At 38.4% G+C, this 23,269-nt stretch overlaps 1 protein-coding gene across 4 annotated transcripts in view; it reads left to right on the plus strand.

Moving 5' to 3' along the window:
- Positions 1-743: 743 nt before the first annotated feature.
- Positions 744-23,269, plus strand: part of SENP2 (SUMO specific peptidase 2) — a 36,841-nt gene continuing 14,315 nt past the window's right edge. The window contains exons 1-10 of one of the 4 annotated variants that reach the window (XM_045851307.1): positions 744-992; positions 3,313-3,368; positions 9,091-9,224; positions 9,635-9,701; positions 11,478-11,568; positions 16,467-16,635; positions 18,336-18,439; positions 20,302-20,396; positions 20,954-21,005; positions 21,675-21,738. In XM_045851307.1, coding sequence (XP_045707263.1) covers positions 892-992; positions 3,313-3,368; positions 9,091-9,224; positions 9,635-9,701; positions 11,478-11,568; positions 16,467-16,635; positions 18,336-18,439; positions 20,302-20,396; positions 20,954-21,005; positions 21,675-21,738 — 933 coding nt within the window. In that variant the 5' untranslated portion in view covers positions 744-891. The remainder of the gene's footprint in view (positions 993-3,312; positions 3,369-9,090; positions 9,225-9,634; positions 9,702-11,477; positions 11,569-16,466; positions 16,636-18,335; positions 18,440-20,301; positions 20,397-20,953; positions 21,006-21,674; positions 21,739-23,269) is intronic. The other 3 variants (XM_045851309.1, XM_045851308.1, XM_045851310.1) reach the window with 3 other exon arrangements.

Genomic DNA, 23,269 nt, shown 5'->3' on the forward strand with positions numbered 1-23,269 from the left:
GCCACAGGTGCCTTATAATTCTTAAGCTTCTGTGAAGCCTTCCTGGAGTTCGGCCCTTTCCTTTTCCCCTGCATGTGGTTTTCCTTTCTCTGGTGCCTACTGCACTTTGTATATACCTTTATCACAGCAGCCAATTGTCTTGTAATTTGTAATCTCGTCTCTACCAGTAGACCTCTAGAGCGGGTGTGGCGCTGATTCTCAGACCCCAGTTCAAATTCCAGCCAAGTCACTAGCTAGCTTTGTGACTTTAGGCAGATTACTTAACAGCTCTACACCTCGATTTCTTTATTAATTAAAAACGGGCACAAGACTCCATTGCCTGTGGTTGCTGAGAGAAATGAAGGTTACAGTTCATGTCAAGTACAAGGTATAATCAAAATAGAGAACTCCTAGTATAAGAAACATTTGTCAATTAACCTGACCTACCTATATTTTGTGTATTCAAACATTTACTCAGTACCAACTATATTTCAGGCCCTCGGAGCGCTCCCTCCCTGATGTAGAAGCCTCACAGGTAGCCGGTGGGCCTTGTCCCGCGAGCCGTCTCAGGATTGGGTCCACTAAAGGGAAAACCCCGCCCACATCGCTTTTCGTCTCTTCAATGATTGGGCTGGGGACATCCCGGAGGAGGTGGGTGCTAGGTTGCGCGTGCGTAGATGGGGGACAAAGATGTCTTCCGGTGGGGCGGGAGGGGGTGACGTCAAGAGCGGTGGCAGGCGGGGTCCTCCCGTAGCCCTGGGGACGTTGTATCTGTGGGCCTTCAGATCGCGTCACAAGTCGGCGACTGAACCTTGGCTGTGGTGGCTGAGACGGCGAAAGCGGCAGCGGCGGCGACAACTCTGGGGTTTGTGTCTCGGGGTGTGTCGGCCGCCGCTGCTGCTTGGGCTTGGTATGTACAAATGGCTGGTTAGGATTCTCGGCACCATTTTTCGCTTCTGTGACCGGCCGGTGCCCCCTGCCCGGGCCCTCCTGAAGAGGCGACGCTCGAACAGGTGAGCCGGGAGAGGGCTGAGTGCGGGCCTGTTTGTCGCCGTCCCCCTCCCCCACCCCAGGCTCAGCCGAGAGCGCTGATCCAGCCAGGCAGGCCCGGCTCAGCCTAAACTCAGCCCAAATGCGTAGCTGGGCCGCGGTGGTAGAGGTGCTGGTCGCGGGTGTCCCGGTGACGTAGTAGCTTCCTTCATCCTGCACGGATGCTGCTCCTGATGATGGAAGGAGCTAGTTGTCTTTGGAGTGGCAGGTAATGATTAGGATTTTTGATGTTCTTGTCGGAGTCCATGCTGCTTCCTGTTAATAAATGGGGCTTTATCATACTTTGCCGCTCTTAGGTTGAGAACTAAAAAATTGTTTTGGCTCACTGCTTACAAAGCACACTTCCATATGTGATCTGGGCAATAACTGCCGTTAAGGGAAATTAGATAGCTAGCTTGCTCAAGGCCGTTTTGGCTGCAAATACTGTCCTCTTAGCACCAAGACAGTAGCTGTCTTGTTCTGAAACAGCTGTCCAACTATGTGTGTGTGTGTGTGTGTGTGTATTTGGGGAGAAAGGTAGGGAGAGTGGTTCTTTCCTTTAGAATTAGCGTATGAGGGAAAAAAGGTACTTCATTCCTTTAAAAAGATCAGTATTCTATATTTGAAGCTAAAATTTTGGGGAAACCAAAATTTGTTCTTACATAACATTTATTCCTTGGTCTGTCCCATTATTTATAGTGTGAGCCCCCTTCCTTAAGAATTAATTGAGAGTATAAAATACCATACCAATTCTATACACCTCCCCCCCAAGCTTTTAGATCAAATTTTCTTTCTTTTTCTTTTATTAAGCTTCAAGATCATTGAAGGGTAGTTTCTTGGAATTTGAGAGAATAAGATGATTAATATATGAATCTGAGAATGCAGATTATTGTTGAAATAGAGTGTTGAACCCTGGCTGGCTGGCTCGTTGATTGAAGCATCCTCCTGTACACCAAAAGGTGGTGGGTTCCATTCCCAGTGGGGTCTCTCTCTCCCCGTCTTTCTCTCTCTCCTTCTCCCTCTAAAATCAATATATCCTCCATTGAAAATTAAAAAAAGAAAAAAGAAATAGATTGTTGATGTGTTCCAGAGAGAGCAAGGTTTCAACTCTGTCTTCCTTTCTACCTTTCTGTAAGGTTGATATAAGCATCATTTGAGAATATTTTGTAATAGAATAAAGCTTACTATATATACATAGTATTTAGAGGGCCTTGTGCAGAGGTTGGTGCATGATACATACTTGATACATATTTGTTAAATAAAGGAATGTGAGTTTGCTCTCCCCTGTCCTCTCTTTTTGCTTTGAATCCCCCGCTAGTCAGGGAAACTTTAGTTTGGAGATGAAAACCCTGTTCTCACCACACATCCTTAATCAAAAACAGCTCTTCTCAAGGTAAGCCATTTTTCAGTCAAAATGAAGCCAGGAGGTCTTGTTGGGATGTTTAAAATAATGACCTGAATGGTATATTCCTGGGATTTATTCCGTTCATTTTTTGTAAATAAGACCAATCACAATCATCTTCAGAAAGGTGATTATGGGTGGAGAAGGGCAAATGAGGACATCTGTAATAGTGTCAGTAAAAAAATAAAAATAAAAAAGGTGATTATTAGTGTACCATGAACCTTTAACATTGTTGAGATATAGGTCCAATAACTTCTGAGTTTTCAATTTCTTCATTACCACTGTTTCCAAAAAGTGCAGTTAAATATATAACAGCTTTTCTGGCTAAGAACTATCTTTCAAAATGTCATCTTTTTTTAAAACTGTTTTGTTTTTTTTAATTTACTGATTTTTAGAGAGAGAGAGGTATCAATGTATTGTTTCACTTATACATTCATTGGTTGATTCTTGTATGTGACCTGATTGGGAATTGAACCCACAACCTTGGTACATCAGGATGACACTCTAACCAACTGGGCTACTCCTCCAGGGTTGGGGGTATCATCTTTCAAAAGGAAATTATTCGTTATTTTTAAGTCATTGCCTGAGAGAAGAACCTGGGCCCTTACCTCTGTTAATTTACTAAGCCAAATGGCTTCTGGCCGGTTTCAAGTTTGTACTTTAGCTAGACTACAGATTACTATATAGTAGGGAGTTTTGGGCTTTCTCAACTAGTTGAAATGATATGGTTAAGTCCTACTATGGAGTAGCATTCTTTTTTAAAACCTCGGTTTGATCTCATTTTATGGCAGAGTGGATAGAGAAAAGTGTGTCTCATAAACACTAAGCTTACTTACAGAAATGGGTGTGTGTGTGCGCGTGCATATCTGTATATACATTTTTAATTTCTTCTCTTTTTTTAGCACTTCGCTATCCACAGTGGACACTGATGAAATACCAGCCAAAAGACCAAGATTAGGTATTGAATATTAACTTTAAAAATTAGTGTTTTAGCAGCAGTCCATCGCCTTCACCACTTGCCACCTCGCCCCCATGTAAAAATTAGTATTTTAATAGGAAAACTATATGCATGTAACAGAATTCAAAAGGTAAAAAGCATACAAAGTGAAAAGTAAGTCTCTTTCCTGTTCTTTATCTACTCAGTTATCTTTTCTGGATGTAACTGCTTTTACCAGGGGATTATGTGTCCTTCCAGATAGATAAGCCTTATAGGTTTAATATACATTTTCTTAAAGCTTTTTGAAAAATATACATTCTAAAAATATACATTCTAAAATTCTAAAATTCTTCCTATAAAGAAAAGTTGCCCTTTAAATTTTAGGAGAAAACATTGTAAAAACTACTTCAAACTGTCACCTGGTTCAGATAGGTGAGTGAACCAGTCTAATGTGTTGCCCCAAATTGTTTATTTCCTTCTTCCTTACAATCTGAAGGGCTAGAGATCATTTGATAGAAGAGAATAAAACTATAGCAAAGGGAAAAGGCATAATGGAATACTATAATACTACTTTCCTCTTTTCAAAAATGCATGTGAATTTGGATGTACCTGCAGACGTGGTAGTGAAGAGTGGGCATGTCTGTGTTAAGATTTCATTTAAATCTAATGAGTACTTAGCACTCTTACTAAGTGCTGACTTAGGTTCTACAGGAAATACAAAAATAAGAAGACAGGATCTCTATTTTAAAAACCTTACAGTTATAAAGGTATATGATTATATAGTGGGGAATATAAGAAAAGCACATAAATAATACCAATGTCAATGAGACTATGGTAATGAGATAAGAAAGGTAGTAACAAAATACTGTCCAGTTTTCAGCTAGTTAATAGTCTCTGAATATTCGATGAAGGAGCTAGTATGTGAGATGGATCTTGAAGGATGGATAGGATGTCAGCAGAGAACAAGGGAAGGAAAAGCTTTCTAGGGAGAGGGAAAGGATTGGGAAGTTGTGCTATTGAGGCACTAGTGAAGAGAACTTAGGGAAAAAAGTTAGCGAAAGAGGTCAAATTGTGCAACACTTTGAATGCCAGGAATATCCAAATTCATTAGGATGATATTTCCCAAAGCACAGGGTAAATACCAGTCAGGAAATGATTTAGGAGGTACTATGTTCATAATATTAAATAACATTTGAATTATGTTGTATGCTAAAAAAGTTGTAATCTTTTCAGTTGTTCTAAATTTCTGATTATTTTAAGGAGCAAATCGTGGTTGAATGTGTAGTTGGTCTTTGATACTTGTCTAACACAACCTTTGAACAACATGGGGGTTAGAGGAATTGACTGCCCCAGGAAGGTGAAAATCCATATATAACTCTGGACTTCCCCAAACTAATTTAACCACTTACGTTGATTGGAAGTCTTACTGATAAATAGTTGATTAACGTGTATCATATATATTATGTGCTGTATTCTTACAATAAGGTAAGCTAAAGAAAAGAACATCATGAGGAAAACACATTTACAGTATTGAAAAAATCTGAGTGTAAGTGGAACTGCACAGTTTGAACCTTTGTTATTCAAGGGTCAACTAGAACATAATCTGTTGTGTTTTCATTTCTTTCCTTTTTTTATTCTTCACCTGAGAACATTTTTTTATTGTTTTTATTTTTATTTTTTAAAAATATTTTCAGAGAGGGGAAGGGAGAAAGAGGGGGAGAGAAACATCAATGTGTGGTTGCCTCTTGTGTCTCTCCCCCCAACCCCCCGGGACCTGGCCTGCAACCCAGGCATGTGCCCCTACCAGGAATTGAACCAGTGACCCCCTGATTAACAAACAGGCTGCCATTCAGCCCACTGAGCCACACCAGCCAGGGCACATTTTTTCATTGCTATTAGAGAGAGAGGGTGAAGGAGGGACAGAGAGAGAGGAACATTGATGTGAGAGAGAAACATTGATCGGTTGCCTTTTGCATGTGCCCTGACCAGGGGACTGAACTGCAACCTAGGTATGTGCCCCTAACCTGGAATCAAACCCACAGCTTTTTGGTTTATGGGATGATGATCCAACCAACTGAGCCACACAGGCTAGGGCAGTGTTTCAAAGGCAAACAATGTTGTTTTACATTCACGGTAGTAATATAAAATTATCCAAAGAAACCCAAAGCACTAACTCAATGGAATATAGACACACCCATGTTGATTGAAGCATTATTTATAGTAGCCAAGATATGGAAGTAGCCCAAGTGTCCATCAATAGACAAGTGGATAAAAAAAACTTTGGTGCATTTATATGATGGAATACTACTTGGCCACAAAAAAAGAATGAAGTCTTAACATTTGTGACATCATGGATGGACCTCGAGGGTGTTATGCTAAGTGAAATAAGTCAGACAGAGAAAGACAAATACAGTATGGTTTCACTTATGTGGACTCTAAAGAACAAACAAAATAGAAACAGACACACAGATACAGAGAAGAGACAGATTGTTGCCAGAGGGGAGGGAGGGAGGGGACTGGGTAAAAAAGGCAAAGGGATTGAGCCAGTGTGGCTCAGTTGGTTGAATCAGCGTCCTGTAGGCCAAGGGCACAAGACTGGGTTGTAGGTTTGGTCCCCAGGCTGGTGCATGCCAGAGGCAACTGAGTGATGTTTCTCTCTCTACCTGTGTCCTTCCCTTCCCCTCTCTAAGCACATACAAATTGGTAGTTACAGAATAGTCACAGAGATATAAATTAAATTAATAGCATAAGGAATATGTATCTTAATAACTGTGTGTGGGGCCAGGTGGTTACTTGAAATATCAGGGACTAACTCTGTAAACTACACATTTTTAAAGCCACTGTGCTGTACATGTGAAACTAATACAGAATGATATTGAATGTAAACTGTAATTGAAATTTTTAAAAAGTTTCCTTCCAAATACATTTGTTTAGCAGAAAAAAGTGAGTCAATTTTACAGAAAAATATAAATAAATAATGGTATGTGATAAAAAACAGAACAAAAACCATTGACAGTGAAATTACAGAAGTTTCCTGAAATAATTTTTTCAATCATCCATTTTATAGACTTCTGTGTTAAGGGTCTCTTCCTATGTGATTTCCATGAGTAGAAAACTGGAAGGGAACCTAAGGCACAGGGGAAGCAGTGAGTAGCAGAGGTAATACTTACTGGCAGAATTTGTAGAGATTTATAGCAGTGCTCTTCAATAGAACTGTGTGCCAGGATGGCTTCTGAGCACTTAAAGTGGGGTTAGTGAGACCTAGGAACTGAATTGAACTTTAGTTAACTTGAAGCTTAGGTAGCTTACATGTGGCTGCTGGCTACTATAACAAGCACTACAACTCTTGGTTGCTTTTTAGGAAGGGTAAAAGAAAGGAAGGGGAGGGCCTTAGAATTTCAGGCTCATGATTTATAGAAGAAGGGGATTTTATGAGATCTACTTTGTTTAGTCTCAGGAAAATAAGTGGTCTTATCCCCATTTTATAGATGAGATAAACCCCCCCCCCCTTGCCTTTTTTCCCCAGTCAGTGAAAACTTTTGACATAATCTTGGGCATGCTCAGATTTTGACAAAATTTATGGGAAAATAAATAATGCATTACTTTTTAGTGTCCACTATTTAACTGTGTTGTTAAGAGGAGTACCTCTTTTCTTCTGGGTTTGGATGACTATCTGTGGGTTAAGCATCAACCTTAAAGCTCTTTTTCTCCCATGTAAAGCTCAACATTGTTAGAGGGATAACCTGGAATTCTTTCTAATTCCTAAAATAAGAAACAGGTTATTTGCAAACTTTCATTCTGTTAACTGCTTTCTAGTTACAGATTACTTCAGATTGGATTCTGTTTTACCCAGCCATCACATTTTCCCTGCTGTTTAAATTATTCCCTTTCTGTAAAATATTTTGTCTTATGTGTTCTAAAAGCCATCATTTCAACTTCAGACTATTTTCTCTAGGGCAGAATGTGGCTGAAATGATGATCTTTTCAACTGGTGCTTTAGAATACCCTTAATTAGGACATAGAAAAGAAATTGTAGAAAATAAGTGATCAATGTAGGAAGTAAGAAAGGGACAGTGAGAAAAGGAGGAAGTTGGGCCCCTCCCCCATGTTTATTTCCTTATTTTTTTAAAAAGATTTTATTTACTTTAGAGAGAGGGTAAGGGAGGGAGAAAGAGAGAAACATCAATGTGTGAGAGATACATCCATCGGTTGCCTCTCAACACACCCCCAAATGGGAACCTGGTCCACAACTCAGACTTGTGCCCTGACTGGAAATTGAATTGACAGCCTTTGGGTTCATGGGCCAGTGCTGAATCCACTGAGCCACACCATCCAGGGCTATTTACTTATTTTGTAAACTTCATGTTTGATTGGCAGGGAGGGGTGAGTCTGAGATCTTCCAACACATCTCTGGTAGAGGGATAGCTTTGTTTTATCATAGATGTTTAAGAATTATATATCTTCATTTTATTTTACTTTTTATTTTAAAGATTTTATTTATTTGCCCTGGCTGGTGTAGCTCAGTGGATTGAGCGCAGGCTGCGAACCGAAGTGTCGCAGATTCGATTCTCAGTCAGGGCACATGCCTGGGTTGCAGGCCATGGCCCCCAGCAACTGCACATTGATGTTTCTCTCTCTCTCTCTCTCTCTCTCTCTCTCTCTCTCCCCCCCTCTCCCCCCTTCCCTCTCTAAAAATAAATAAATAAAATCTAAAAAAAAATAAAAATTACAAAATAGCACAATATTTAAAAAAAAGATTTTATTGATTTATTTTTAGGGAGGGGAAGGGAGGGAGAAAGAGAGAGAGAGAAACATCAATGTGTGGTTGCTTCTCATGTGACCCCCACTGGGGACCTGGCCAGCAACCCAAGCATGTGCCCTGACTGGGAATCAAACCTGCGATGCTTTGGTTTGCAGCCTGTGCTCAATCCACTGAGCTATGCCAGCCAGGGCCCAGAATTGTATATCTTAATACTTTACTAATTTCTAACCTGGGTGTAGCCAAAATACAATAGGCACTTAATAATTAGTTGTTTAGGACAACTGTATTGTTACCTGCCCTGGAAGTAAGGACAGACCAGGGAGTAAGTGTATTTCCTGTAGGAGTCTGCCATACATAGTGACTATAAGCTCCATGTTGTTAAGTTATGCTTCTGTCTCTTGGGTATAGATTTCTTTTTGTATATTCAGGAGAACTCATTGCTTGGAAGTTTTTGTTTCAGGACTTTTCTGTGTGTGAATCAGTGAGTGATTTGTTAAACTGATGGTTTCATATTTTTGTAGTTTCACAGATATTTTACCAAAAAAAAAAAAACAACCCCAAAAATCACAGTGCTGGGCCCTGGCTGGCATGGCTCAGTGGATTGATTGCTGGCCTGTGATCCAAAGGGTCACTGATTCGATTCCCAGTCAGGGCACATGCCTGGGCTGCAGGCCAGGTCCCCAGTGAGGGGTGTGTGAGAGGCGACCACACATTGATGTTTCTCTTCCTCTCTCTCTCCCTCCTTCCCCTCTGTTAAAATAAATAAAATCTTTTTAAAAATCACAGTGCTGGAATTCCAGTTATTCAAGTAGGAGAAAAACTTTTTTACAGATACCTTTTTATTTCAATGATTAAAAATGGGACTCCTAATAAAAATTGAAAAACCTTTTTACAGATACAATCTTATGTTTTGCCTGAAGTTTAATACTTTGTACTTATATGTATATGTAATTTGTATGTGATCTATATTACATGTTCTAGATTGCTTTATTCACCAAGTGAAAAACAGTCTCTATAATGCTGCCAGCTTACTTGGAATCCCACTCCAGCTGACCACAAAGCCCATGGTAGCTTCTGCTTGTAACGGAACACGGAATGCAGCCCCTTCAGGAGAGGTCAGTGGGGCTGGGGCTTTGTTGGGGTTACTGACTTTTGTACTTAATCATTAAAATTAAATTGGGGAAATGCTCTCATTTTAGGAATTAATGTATACAATGTTTTCTTTCCAGAAATGTTCATGTCTTTGTTAGTCTTGGTATAAAGGGCAAAATATTAGAAGTTAAGAAATTACATACTTAAAAATATATATAAAGAGCCTAATTACTAAATAATAAGTATGTTTGAAGACCCTGGAATTGCTATTTTTTTACACCATTTGTGAGTCTTTGCAAATCAAACCTCGGGTTTTATTGATGGTATTTCTTTTCTGTGAGCTAGCTAAATTATCAATAGAATGGTTTGTTTTCTATTAGAAACTTAAATTATAAAATTATGTACTATAGAGATCATTCTATTTGATTTTAAGGTATTTGCGAACTCTTCATCTTGTGAACTGACAGGTTCCGGATCCTGGAACAACATGCTGAAACTGGGTAAGTTGGTCAAAAATACTTCTGTTTCCCCCATCTCCTCCTGCTTTCTTTTTTTCTGAGTTTTGAGAAAATGAAAGGAAAACACTTATTTGGGTTGGGATGAAAACACAGACATTCTATCATTCTAAAAAACATAGCTTTCCTTTAGAATTGTCTTTGAATTTACTGTGTTTTCTATTTATATTATCAGTGTCCTTAATGTGACTTAGACCAAGTTTCATTCATTACAAAACAAAATAAACAAAAAACACAAACATTTCCTGAGAGTTCACTCTGTGGCAGGCACTGTGCTAAGTTATCAGAAATAATAAAATAATAAAACCTTTAATAACAAAACAAATAGCAATAATAAAAATAGTAAAACTCTGCCTTTGAGGGACATCATCTGATTGAGGAGAAGTCTGAGGTTCTCATAGCTTTTATGGATTGGGAACCTCTATGTCACCCATACCCTGGAATTTAAATGTAATTACTGAGTGTTCTGTACATTATGCTCTGGTGGGAGAATAGGAAGAAGTCAGAGTCCTGAAAATGGTGTGATCCCTGCCAGGCAGGTGGGTTTGTAGAGTTTGAAAGGAAGGGGAAAAGAGCTTTTAGAGAAGTTGTGGGTTCAGAATTCGAAAGTGGAAGAAGCTAAGGACATGATAAAAACCTTCGAGCAGTGCTTCTCAAACAGGCTTTTAAAGTAAAGTGCCTCTGGTGGCAGAGGAAGGGAAAGGAAAGGAAATGTGTACCCTTGAGTCTGAGAATCTCGTTCTAAGGGACCTGGGACAGAGATGATACTTTTTTGAAGTCTTGAATCTTATTTTAAAAGTTAATACAAATTAAATTTTATAATCTATTTATATTGTTTGAATATATAAATGTTTAAAATTATTTACCATTAAAATTGATATATGGAAGGGATGGTAGATTTATCTTGTGCCTGAGGTACTGGCACTCTATTTCTGTAAGTTCGTATAGCCTAGTCAGAGAAGCAAGCACAGTTATTTCCAGGGGCAGGTTTCTTACAGAAAGAAGTCTGCAGTCTCTAATATGAAACCCTTAGAAATGTGTTTGGGGATTTTGAATTTATCCTATTTTAGATATATTGTGTTTATTGACTATTATTTAAAAATATCCATTGGGATTAAACATTGGCTCTACTCAGGTTTTGCAGACAAATGAATTCAGATTAGTTTAGGTTTTGCTGTTATGTACTTATGAAAAGATTTTCAGGTTTTTTCTGTTGTATTTTGGAGTCCTCAGGGAGTCCAAGCCCCTATAAATGGCTCCAGCAGAAAATGTAGCTGATGGAAATTTGGTTACAATTTTTTGAAGTATTGTAGCCATCTAACAGGTATTAGAAGCTTCTGATGAAATGTAGTAACACATGGCAGGTTTTCACTTGAAAATACTTTTGTTTTCTTGGGAAGAAGAAATAATTTGACAAATTTATTACTCAGTTTGATTAGATTATGGGGGGGGGTTTGTAATCATTGCATTCTTCATGCCTCTTATTGGTCCCAGCAAGCAAAACTAGAAAAGTTTGCATGTGTATTGTTTATCTGAGATCAAAGACAAACTAAGCGCTATTACTTTTCCTTTAACTTGACGAAGTTTGTCCTAGACCTCTGGGCTGTGTAAGTAATATAACTTGAAAAAAATACGACATGTAGTTCTGCAATGTAGACTGATCACACAGTTAGTTTGGTTTTTTTCTAATGCAGGCTGTTCGTAATTGTTTTGTTTTTATTTATTTACTTTTTTACCATTACAAATGCATTTTTAAAATAGGTAATAAATCTCCTAATGGAATAAGTGACTATCCAAAGATCAGAGTGACAGTAACTCGCGATCAGCCTCGAAGAGTCCTGCCTTCCTTTGGGTAAGTGTTAAACTCTGCCTTCTTTAAATGGGAACTTGGCACTTACTAGGGGCTCACTCCTGCTAGCGAAGCATTCTTACTCTTACTCTATTATGTAATCTCATTATATAAATACTCTTTTTTAGTGGCTTACTGAATATTGTACAGCTAGTGAGAAACTTGAACTTGTTGTTTTTTCTGCCATTTTATATGCTCATAGCATCTGATTTTGAAAACCTTTTGAAAAACAATTGTCATTCACTTCTAAACTTTTTAAAGTATAGTGTGCCTGCAGAAATCATGTGTCTAGCTTGATGAATTTTCATACACTGAACTGCTCTCATTTTATTAGTAATTTTCTTCTTTTTGTGTTTGCGCTTTCTAGAATTTCTACTGCTTGGATGTTAGACCTTTTGGATTGATCTAATTTTAAGCATATTCTCTTTTTGTTGTTATCCTTGCCCTTAAAAAAAATCTTTTACTGATTTTTTGGCAGGGAGATGCTCCATAGCTCTTTTGAGATTTTGTTTATTTACTTTTAGAGAGAGAAGGGAGGGAGAAAGAGAGAGAGAGAGAGAAACATCAATGTGCGGTTGCTGGGGGCTGTGGCCTGCAACCCAGGCATGTGCCCTGACTGGGAATCGAACTTGTGATGGTTTGATTCGCAGCCTGTGCTCAATCCACTGAGCTACGCCAGCCAGGGGTGCTTCATAGCTTTTAAGTTGTAAGCATCCTCCTACTCCCTACTCCCCATGGTTTTTCTTTCTCCAGGCATCTTGTTCTTATTGTAAGGATGCACTGTCTTTTATTATCTCTCTAAAACTGTTAATTATTTGTAAATTTCTTCTCTACTTTGTCTGCTTCCTCTGAATTCACTCTCTGCTTTGGTTTATTTTTGGTTTACTTTCATCTTAGAGTCTTTATTCAAATACCTGGTAATCCTTGGCTGTCCACTCATATTTGAGGATGGGACACTCACTAAAAACTAGGGCTCTCTGGAGTTGGATAAATGGTTGATCGTACAAATAGAAAAGAAAATGCAAAATGTGTTCGGAACATCCTGTGCCAGAAATTAAAGGAGTGCTCAGAAACTGGGGACATGTTCCCACAGCACAGAAGGAAACTTGAAGGGGCTTCCACTGGCCAAATTGGGGGCAATTTTAAAATGAATAAAGACAGGAAGGAATACAGGTGCTGATAAGTATGTACTGTGGGAGGGAAAGATTTTTATAGCAGGATGCCACTAGTAAGTGTAGCGGGGATGGTACAATTAGAAGATCACCATTTTGTAACTGTCGTAGTAATTGATACATATAGGAATTAATTGAGCTCAAGTTAGTTAGCAAGTAAAAGTTTGATGAGATATTCGATATTTATATAAAACCAAAATGTTTCCCCACAAATTACTTGTTAATTACAAAGAGAAAGATAGTAACTTTTAAGAAATCTGCTTGACACCACCTTAACCAAAGGAACAAAGTTAAAGGCAACCCACAGTGAAGACAAACAGACATGGCCTCCAGATTTATTGCACTGAGAAGGACATCATCAGTTAATTCGTACTCCTGCAAAGTCAATAATGTGAATCTAAGAATGAGAAAACTGATTAAGGCCTGTATTCTTTTTTTTCTTCTTCCTTTTTTTTTAAAGATTTATTTATTTATTTTTAGAGAGGGAAGGGAAGGAGAAAGAGAGAGAGAGAGAAACATCAATGTGCTGGGGGCCGTGGCCTGCAACCCAGGCATGTGCCCTGGCTGGGAATTGAACCTGCGATACTTTGGTTCACAGCCCACGCTTAATCCACTGAGCTATGCCAGCCAGGGCTAAGGGCCGTATTCTTCATCATAAAGATGAGGAAAGGCTGAAAACCAGTTTCAGTTCAGAGGAGATTGAAGATACATGACAACCAAATGCAATATGGCTCCTGCACTGGATTCAGGATAGGGGGAAATTGCTGTGGAGGGCATTTTTAATATCTTCAGAGAAATTTAAATATGACCTACATGTTACATATTGCATTACTGCTAAAGTGCCTGGATTTGATGATTATATCATGGTTATGTAAAAGATGCCCTGGTTTTTGGGAGATACATATTTAAATATTTGGAGGTGAACTTCTCTAAGCATTTAATGCTATAATTGTTTTCTATAAGCATCGCTTAGCTGTATCCTACACATTTTGAAATAATTGGTTTTAATTTTTATTCAATTTAAAAATATTTTCTAATTTCTGTTTTACTTCCTCTTGAACCAGTGATCTTGAAGTATAGAAGTCTGTTGTTTAATATCCAAATATTTGGGACTTTCCAGAGAATTAAACTAAATAATTAAACTAGCAGTCTTTCTGTTATTTAGTTTAATTCCATTATGGTCAGAGAGTATACTTGGTATGGTTTCGGGTCTTTTAAATTATAACATGTTTCATAGGGTCATATCCAGCGTGCATTTGAAAAGAATGTGTGTTTTGCTTTTGCTGAGTGGAGTGTAATAAATGTCAGCTCAAGTTTGTGGTATTTTACAGGTCTTACTGGTTTTCTGTCTACTTTTTTATTGATTAATGAACAAGGGGTATTGATATTTCCTACTGTAATTGTGGACTTGTTTATTTTTTTGCCCAATTGTATCAGTTTTTGCTTCATGTATTTTGTCTTTACTTGACCCAGATCCACCAGTTATCATTTTGCTGATTTCTTTATCATTTTCTGTCATGCATACATAATATTTTTTTCTGAACCATTTGAGAGTCTTAGACTTAAGACATTTTAATTATAAGTACTTGAGTGTGTTTGTGTTTATTTCTTGAGAATAAGGATATTTAGCCCTGGGTGATGTGGATTGGTGGATTGGGTGCTGACCTGCGAACTAAGGGATCACTAGTTCTATTCCCAGTTGGGACACATGCCTGGGCTGTCAGCCGGGTCCCCTGTTGGGGGCATGTGAGGGGCAACCACACATTGGTGTTTCTCTCCTTCTCTTTCCCTTCTCTCTAAAAATAATAAATAAAAATTTTTAAAAAGATAGGAAATTTACTTACATAATCATATATTTATAAAAATCAGAAAATGTAATATAATGCTATTTTATAATCTTATTCAAATTTATCCATAATAGTAATTACTTTTTTTTTCTGGTCCACAATTCAGTGTAGGACCATGTATTACATTTAATTTTCATGTCTTGTTAGTCTCCTTTAATCTGGAACAACTCCTCAGACTTTGTCTTTAATAGCATGGGTATATTTTTTTAAATTTTATTTTAATCGTTCAAGTACAGTTTTCTGTCTTTTACTCCCATCCCAGCCCACCCTCCCATTCCTCCCCACCTCCCTCCCATTCCCCGCACCCCCCCCCCCCCAAGTTTTCGTCCATGTGTCCTTTATATTTGTTCCTGTAAACCCTTCCCTTTTTCCCCTGAAATTCCCTTCCCTCTCCCCTCTGGTCACTGTCAGCCTGTTCTCTCTTTCAGTACCTTTGGTTATATTTTGCTTGTTTGTTTGTGTTGTTGTTTAGGTTCCTGTTAAAGGTGAGATCATATGGTATTTGTCTTTCACTGCCTGGCTTATTTCACTTAGCATAATGCTTTCTAGTTCCATAATAGCATGGATATTTTTAAAGGGTATAGGATGGGGCAAAAGTAGATGTACAGTTGTTCCTATAGAAAATAATACAATAATAAAACTAATAAATAATTATACAAGAATAAACTATTGCACATACTCAGACTATAAATCTACTTTTGCCCCACCCTGCATAAAATATTTGTAGAATGTTCTTCAATTTTGTCTGATCTTGATTCATTATTTGTTTTAGATCATGCGACTTTTTCTTTTTTAAAGATTTTATTTTTATTTATTTTTTGGCGGGGGAGAGAATCATCAGTGTGTGAGAGAATCATTGTTCAATTGGTTACCTCCGCACGCCCCCTACTTGGGACCTGGCCTGAAACCCAGGCAAGTGCCCTGACTGGGAATTGAACCAGCAACCTTTCAATTCATAGGCCGTGCTTAGTCCACTGAGCCACAGCAGCCAGGGCTAGATTATGCAGCTTCTTTTATAAAAAATATATACATGGTGTATCCTTTTTAAAACATCAGTCCAGAAGGTATAATGTCAGTGCATCCCATTATTGGTAATGGCAGGAGAGACAGGCTCTTTCACCAGTAATGATGGCTAGATTGGGGCTCAGCACACGTTAATTTACATTAATTAACTTAGCATTCAGCCGGTATTGAGTGTTGGGTGTTTTTTTGTTGTTGTTGTTGTTGTTGTTTGGGTTTGTTTTTTGTTTTTTGTTTTTGTTTTTGTTTTTCCCAGAGAGAGGGGAAGGGAGGGAGAGAGGAAAGAACAATGTGTGGTGGCCTCTTCCACACCCCCTACCCGGGACCTGGCCTGCAACCCAGGCATATGCCCTGACTGGGAATCAAACCGGTAACCTTTCGGTCTGCAGGCCGGTGCGCAGTCCACTGAGCCACACCAGCCAAGGCAGTATTGAGTGTCTTTTCACTTAGATCATGTTCTAGGATACAGTGATAAAAGGATATAGCTCCTGTTTTCATGGAATTTAAAGTTTGGTGTGGGCTACAGACATCAATAATTCCAAGTGAGTGAAGGATAAGTGCAGTACTAGGGGAGGGTAGGTGAAGTAGGGGAGCTAATTTCAGAGCTGGGGGTAGAAAACTGAACTTGAGGAAGAAGGCAGAGGCTTTTATGTGGCAGCCCTGGTGACTGGGAATAGACATTCCTTAGTGCAGTTCTGGGGTGCCCTCTACTCTAGAGATGCATCTAACTTTTGTGAATGTTAGCTGTCTGACTTGACAACAAGCTTAGTCTGGGAAGCCTAACACAGAATGGTCTGAGGCTTAGATTCCAGCAATTTAAGCAATTTGGTGATAAATTAAAAAATTCTTTTCTGTCTCTCAGTTTTACTTTAAACTCAGAAGGCTATAACAGAAGACCAGGTGGCCGCCGCCATAGTAGAAGCAATCCAGAGAGTTCCTTAACGTGGAAACCTCAAGAACAGGTCACAAGAGACATGATTACTGAAGAGGGTGGCAAGGGTCTAAGGCGTCCCCATTGTACTGTGGAGGAGGTAAGCCTTTCTAGCCTGATCTCTTTTGAAAACCATTTCATCAATTTCTGGGGGGATAAGTAATGTATGTACTATGGTACAAAATCTAAAAGGTATAAAAGGATGTACAGTGACTATAAATTTCACAGTCTCACTTCCATACCTGGCCCTGCCACCCTGTTTGACTCTGAAACTTGTATGTAGCCTTCTAGAGATGTTCTATATATGTGTGATTTAGTCAATTTCCAGAATATTTTTACTATAAGAAATAAAAAGAAGTCATATTAGGAAGAGATAAGATTATAGATTCTATTTGGGTGCCTGAATTGTTCTAACTTGTTTCTTTTGTACGCTGTAATAACTGAGTAAGTAAGAGAAGTCAGGTGGTGTATTTGTCTGCTCCTTCCTTCCCTTTCCTGGGCACTTAGCATATCTTCATCAACGAGCTTTCTCTTCACTTTCCTTTTGAAGTCTTCACTTAGTCCAGGGGCATTTAGAATTATTCCTGTATCTGGCATTCCCCAGGACCATCACCTGTGGTTTTCTCAGCCACTTGGTTTTGCTCATCTTAGATATGCTTGTTTGGGTGCCCGTGGTCAGCAGTTTGAATTGAATAAAATATGGTTCTGTCCTCTAGGATCTTACACATAAATAGTGGTACTGAACAAACAGAGGTAGGCAGAGAGAGGAATGGAGAGGATTTAAGGAGAGGTGTCATAAAGTAGGCTTCAGTGCCTCTTAGATGAGAAATAAGAAATGAGACTGAGCACATAAAGGGTATACACAGGATATATTCTTGAAATATTAAAAGGCAATATTAGCAAGGGCATATTCATTGTTTAAGCGTAATATAAAATTAGCAGGAAGAGCCTGAGACCCAGATTACAATCTTGGATAAATATGTACCACTGACCAAGATACCCTGGATGTTTAGGGGGAAGTTATAGTGACTTCAGTTTTGGACATTGTTTAAAGTGCCTGTGGAACATGCAAAGTGACCTGGCCCATAGAGTTTTGAGAGGAAGGCAGGGTTAGAGAAACATTCCTGAATCTTCATCTTATTGGTATTATATAAATCAAGGGAGCTGAGATATTCAGGGAGAGTGTGTAGTATAAGAAGAGATAATGGGGAGGACCACTGACATTTTGGGCAGGCAGAAGAAGAAATAATCTGTAGTGGAGACTGAGAAGGTAAGAAGAAATCAGGAGAGTGTATTGTCCAGGAAGGCAAGGAGCAGTCACTAGGGTAAGATGCTGAAGAAAGAGGTCAGGTAATACCAAGGCTGAAAGGGTATTTGTTGCATCTGGCCACACAACATCCTCGGTGACTTGGGTGAAACCAGTTACATTTTGGAAGCTTAATGTTCTGGAAATGCAAGTGGATTATCTCCACTGAGTTGTTTTATGGTTAACCTAGTTCTGCTGCCAAAAACTCAGATGCATCCAAAGTCTAGGAGATGATGTAAATGAGTGATGTGGGCTGGAGTGAGTGGCCCATCTAAAGGAATAGCCCTACCTAGCTTTAGATTGTTGATTCAGTTTTTCAAAAGGCCAGGTTTTTGGAATTTTCTTTTCAGTTTATAAAGTAATTAATTTAAAGAAACTTAAAAAGCACTGTGCTGAGGAATGAAACACACCTATGACCTATTAAGTCTTTGCTTGTGATTTAATCGTATGTTTAATGTGCTAGAAGTTATCCAACATGCCGTTCTTTTATTTAGGGTGTTCAAAAAGAGGAAAGAGAGAAGTACCGAAGGTTATTGGAACGACTTAAAGAAGGTGTTCATGGAAACCCTGTTCCTCCTGTAATATCACCTCATCACAGGTAAAGAGGAGCTGACAAGAGCAATGCTTTGCCAGACATCTTTTCTCTTGTTTTTGGAGAGGAAATTGGTAGGAAGGGTTTTGTGGGAGAAAAGAGATTAACATTGAGAGAACCAGCCCTGTAATTTGTCTGAACAAATTATATCTACTAGTAGATTATATAGAATAGTGTTTATGCAAAATACAGTTTTCTGTTAGCTTTCGAATTCTTTGTTCAAGTGTACTCTTACTTGAAACTCTGATATAGAAAAGTGAAATCACTGGTTGAAATCAGGAAGCAGAGAGTTTTTCTAACCTCCCCAATATACACATTTCCCATAATCTCTGTCTCTCTGCCTCTCTTTCTCCCTGTTCTCCTCTCCTGTTTGTTCCTCCCTCCTTCCCTCCCCTTCTTCCCTCCTCTTCTAGATACACAAAGTTCCTGAGGCATCTTAATGGATGCATCTTAAGCACAATTGGAAACCTTCCACTTTAGAGATAAGATCAAAGTTGCCCAGGTCATAAGAAGTTTTTCTTAGAAGACTCCTTGTTAATTAAATACTCTAATGATTTGAGCAAATAGATGAGAATGACAGAAGGAATTGACTGCCCTGGCTGGTGTGGCTCAGTGGATTGAGCATGGGCCTGCGAACCAAAGCGTTGCTGGTTCGATTCCCAGTCAGGGCACATGCCTGGGTTGCTGGCCAGGGCAGGTCCCCCGTGGGGGGCATGTGAGAGGCAACCACACATTAATGTTTCTCTCCTTCCCTCCCTTCCCCTCTGCCTAAAAATAAATAAATAAAATCTTAAAAAAAAAGAAGGAGTTGATGTCTGGCTTTATATTCACTTGTAAAAAGGGGACAAAAGATATGTGAGGTCAGTATTGAGGTATACTTGATTATTTCAACAAGTGAGCATACACAGAGTGGTGTCCCAGAAATTATGTAACAGCAAATTGAAGGTGAAAAAGTCACAAGACTGTCTAGTTTGTTGAGTGCAGAAATAACAAAGGAATATATGTTGGGGAATTTTAATTTTGGTTGTGAACTTTTAAATTTTTTTTTAAGATTTTATTTTATTTTTTAGAGAGGGAAGGGAGGGAGAAAGAGAGAGAGAGAGAGAGAGAGAAACATCAATGTGGGGTTGCTGGGGGTCATGGCCTGCAACCCAGGCATGTACCCTGACTGGGAATCGAACCTGCGACACTTTGGTTCGCAGCCCGCACTCAATCCACTGAGCTACGCCAGCCAGGGGTCAACTTTTAAAATTTTAATTACCTTAGTGAAGTCAGTCAGAATGCTAATATTTTCTCTGTTTTGAATAGCCACTGTTGAAAGTAGCAGAGTACTTCATGAACTATTGGTTTTGTCATGACAACCTATTTTGCTTTTAACATTCCTGCTTTTAACCTGTTGTTTAAAGATCCATTTCAGTGTATTATGCAAAATTTTGCATCTTTTAACTTGAGTTTTATCACACAAGATTTTTCAGTCAAGGTGTTGCTGGGGATTGAGAACATGCAGTTTTACAAATAGAACTGGAGGTTAGTAACTTGTCTGAAATATTAGAATCAGTATTAGACTCTTTTTATCCTAGTCTCAGTTGGTGCTGTGTTGCATCCTCTCATAATTTTGTTTAAAGATTTTATTTATTTATTTATTTTTAAAGAGAGGGGAAGGGAGGGAGAAAGAGGGTGAGAAGCATCAATGTGTGAGAAACATTGGCACCCAACCAACTGAGCCACACTGATCAGGGTGCATCCTCTTGTAATTTGATGATTCAGGATAATTGGTAACTTCTGTTTGGAGAAACTTGTCAGAGGTAATGAGTATTTACGGTAGATTTTTCTTTTGTATCTGAATGTCTTCACTTTTTGTTTCCAAGTTCTCAAAGATGTCACATGGATACACTAAAGACCAAAGGCTGGGGAGAAGATCAGAGTCATGGAGTCAGAACAACTCAGTTTGTTCCAAAACAATGTGAGTTTCCCGATTTATCCCTGTCTTAATATACTGAACTTAGTTCATGTGCGTATGAAATTGAAAAATGACATACTTGTGAAAGATGGTATACCAAACCTTAACACTTTATCAGACCCCAGGGCATTGACTAGTTTACCCAGTACCAGTAGGTTAGTAAAAAAGTTATTTTAAGATGAAGCAGATTAATAGAATACCTCTTGGTTATTATTCCTAGCTTCTATGTGTAGTAGTACTAGTACATATTTTGTAAGCCTAAAATTAATTTCTTTATATTCCTTATATTAATTTTCTTGCATTTATCTACTTGCTGTCCACTAAGTGGTAGTTTACCAAATGAGCAGATATCAGCTAGTTTACACTAAAGATTATATTTAAAGAAGAAAGCGATTTACACATTTTTAAGCAGCTTGATTTGTAAGGAGGCTACTGTTTGGAAATTATTCTAACATTTCAATGTAAGTCAGTGTCTTGATACTTTGAAAATTAAGTTGAAATTCTAGCTATATATTGATTAATAAAAAAGAGACCTTATTTTTTCTTTACTGTCCTCACAGATAGAGTTGTTGAAACAAGGGGGCCTCTATGTCCAGTAAGGAGTGAAAAGAGGTACTTGGTTCAGTTTATTCTAAGTTTTCTTTTGACATTATTTCCTTACTTTATAAGCTGTATTTATGACTAACCATGTATAAGGAATTGTGAACTGTCCTCAGCTCTGGTAGCTGGTCAGCATATATGGGTACATAGATAGCTTTTGTGTCAGATGCCTACTGTAACTTGGGAGGTGCCTTGTCTCCTAGGCATTGGGGGTTGGGAGATGCAGGTGCCATTTAGAAAAGTGTGGGTGTGGTGGACATCTCTGGTATGTGAACAGTGAAGGCAGTTCTGCGTGCTTTAGGGTGATAACTCATTTATAGCATAGGTTGGTTGGTAAAGTACGGCCCACGGGCCAAGTCTGGTCCACCTGCCTGTTTTTTGTTTGTTTGTTTGTTTGTTTTTTAACTAAAGTTTTATCGGAACACAGTTGTGCCCATTCATATGCTTACTGTTCATGGCTGCTCTTCAACTCGAATGGAAATTGAAAATATTTAACAGACCACAGGACATGCATACTATCTGATTCTTTTTGGAAAAATTTTGCTGACCCTTGGTTTAGAGGACTATATTAAATTCAAGACAGTTTCTATTTGTAAATTATTATATGTTATTTCTACAACTAGTCTAACATGTACCAGGTTAAAATCATCCCGTCAGTAATCTGTATTTTTCCCCCCTCAGGTATTCAAAGGGGAAAATTTTTGATGCAGAGAAGACAGTTGGAATCAAACTTGAAAATGAAGGTGTAAGTAGAACCCCTAGCTAAATTTTACATCTTTTTACTCTTTCACCTGACTTACTAATAATATTTTGGTGCCTGGGAAAAATAAGATGATATGTTAATTTGATTCCTAATTCTGTTTTCTTTGAAAAAGCAGGCATTAAAGAGAAACAACTTTAGCTTCCTTCTGAGTTGCTGAATTTTTATCTCTGCGTGCATTATAGCCACCTTTGTTTGTAAGAGAGATGAATTTGCCTCCATCTCTGGCCTTATGTTTGCTACCTGGCTTCTTGTAGAGAATATTTTAAGACCATACATCTCTAGGAGAGATATATGCTCAAGACTTCCTTTTTTCAAAGTCAGGATTTTAGATTTACTTGAAAATAGTATCAATCTTTTGCTTAATTAGGCTTTTTTCGATTAAGTATTAGAATAAGAAGTGTCCCAGCCGTGGCTGGTGTAGCTTAGTGGGTTGGGCTTTGTCCCACATACCGAAAGGTCGCCTGTTAGGGCACGTGCCTGGGTTTTGGGCCAGGTCCCCGAATGGTGGCATGTGAGGAGCAACTGATCAATGTTTCTCTCCCTCTCTTTCTCCCTCCCTTCCCCTCTTTCTAAAGAAAAATAAATAAAATCTTTAAAATAAAGTGTTCCAATGATTTCCATAGCAATACCAACATCTTTAACAATAATGTCATATCCAAAAGAAATACATTGCTAAATTAAATGTAAACTTGAAGATTTAGATTATTTCACGTCTTAGCTACATACAAATACCAAAGTGTAGGGGACTTTGTGTTAAGTGTACTATATCAGTTTGATCAAATTTCTCTTCTCCCATTAGATTTCTTCATAACAATTAGTCTTAAGGGTAAGTCATAGTCTTAAGCCATGATCTTAAGTCATAAATGTTAGAACATTACCTTCTCTAATTTCCCCATTTCCAGTGATTCAGAGTGAAGCCTTCTGTGTTAAATTATCATTTATTAGTTGTATAACAAAGACTGAAAGAAGTGGGGGGGACTAAGTATTGAGAGAGGATCAATGGGGTGGTGGTGGTGGTGATAATGGTAATGGCTGTAATGTGCTACCTAGATGAAGACTTCATCCTGCTTCTATCTCTGCCGCACCTGAAAGCTTTACTGTCTGCGACCATAGGAAGGGCCAGCAGCTACTGGTTTCTTAGGACTGGTATATTTGGCAGTTAGCTAGAGTGAAGAGTATTGGCTAAGTGTGTGGAGAGTGTGGTTCTAGTCCAAAGCTCTATTTCTAAATAAATTTCCTAATTTTAAAATAGTTTGCCTGCAATATTAATTTAGTATTAAGGGTTACACAAAGTCATGATAAGGAAGGATCTTATCAAAGTTTCTGGGATGCTGGCAGAATTCTACTTGTTGACCTGAATAGTGATTCCATTGGTGTTAATTTTGTAATTTATATTTTGTGCATTTTCTATAATTTATAATTACATTTTTTAAAAAAAGATGAAATAGAACAAGTTTACATAGTATAAGGATAGCGGTGGTTTATTCTGAGTGATGGGACTTGGGTTACATTT

The sequence above is a fragment of the Phyllostomus hastatus genome, unplaced genomic scaffold (assembly GCF_019186645.2).
Source record: "Phyllostomus hastatus isolate PE091 unplaced genomic scaffold, TTU_PhHast_1.1 phas_contig_86, whole genome shotgun sequence".
NCBI lineage: Eukaryota > Metazoa > Chordata > Mammalia > Chiroptera > Phyllostomidae > Phyllostomus > Phyllostomus hastatus.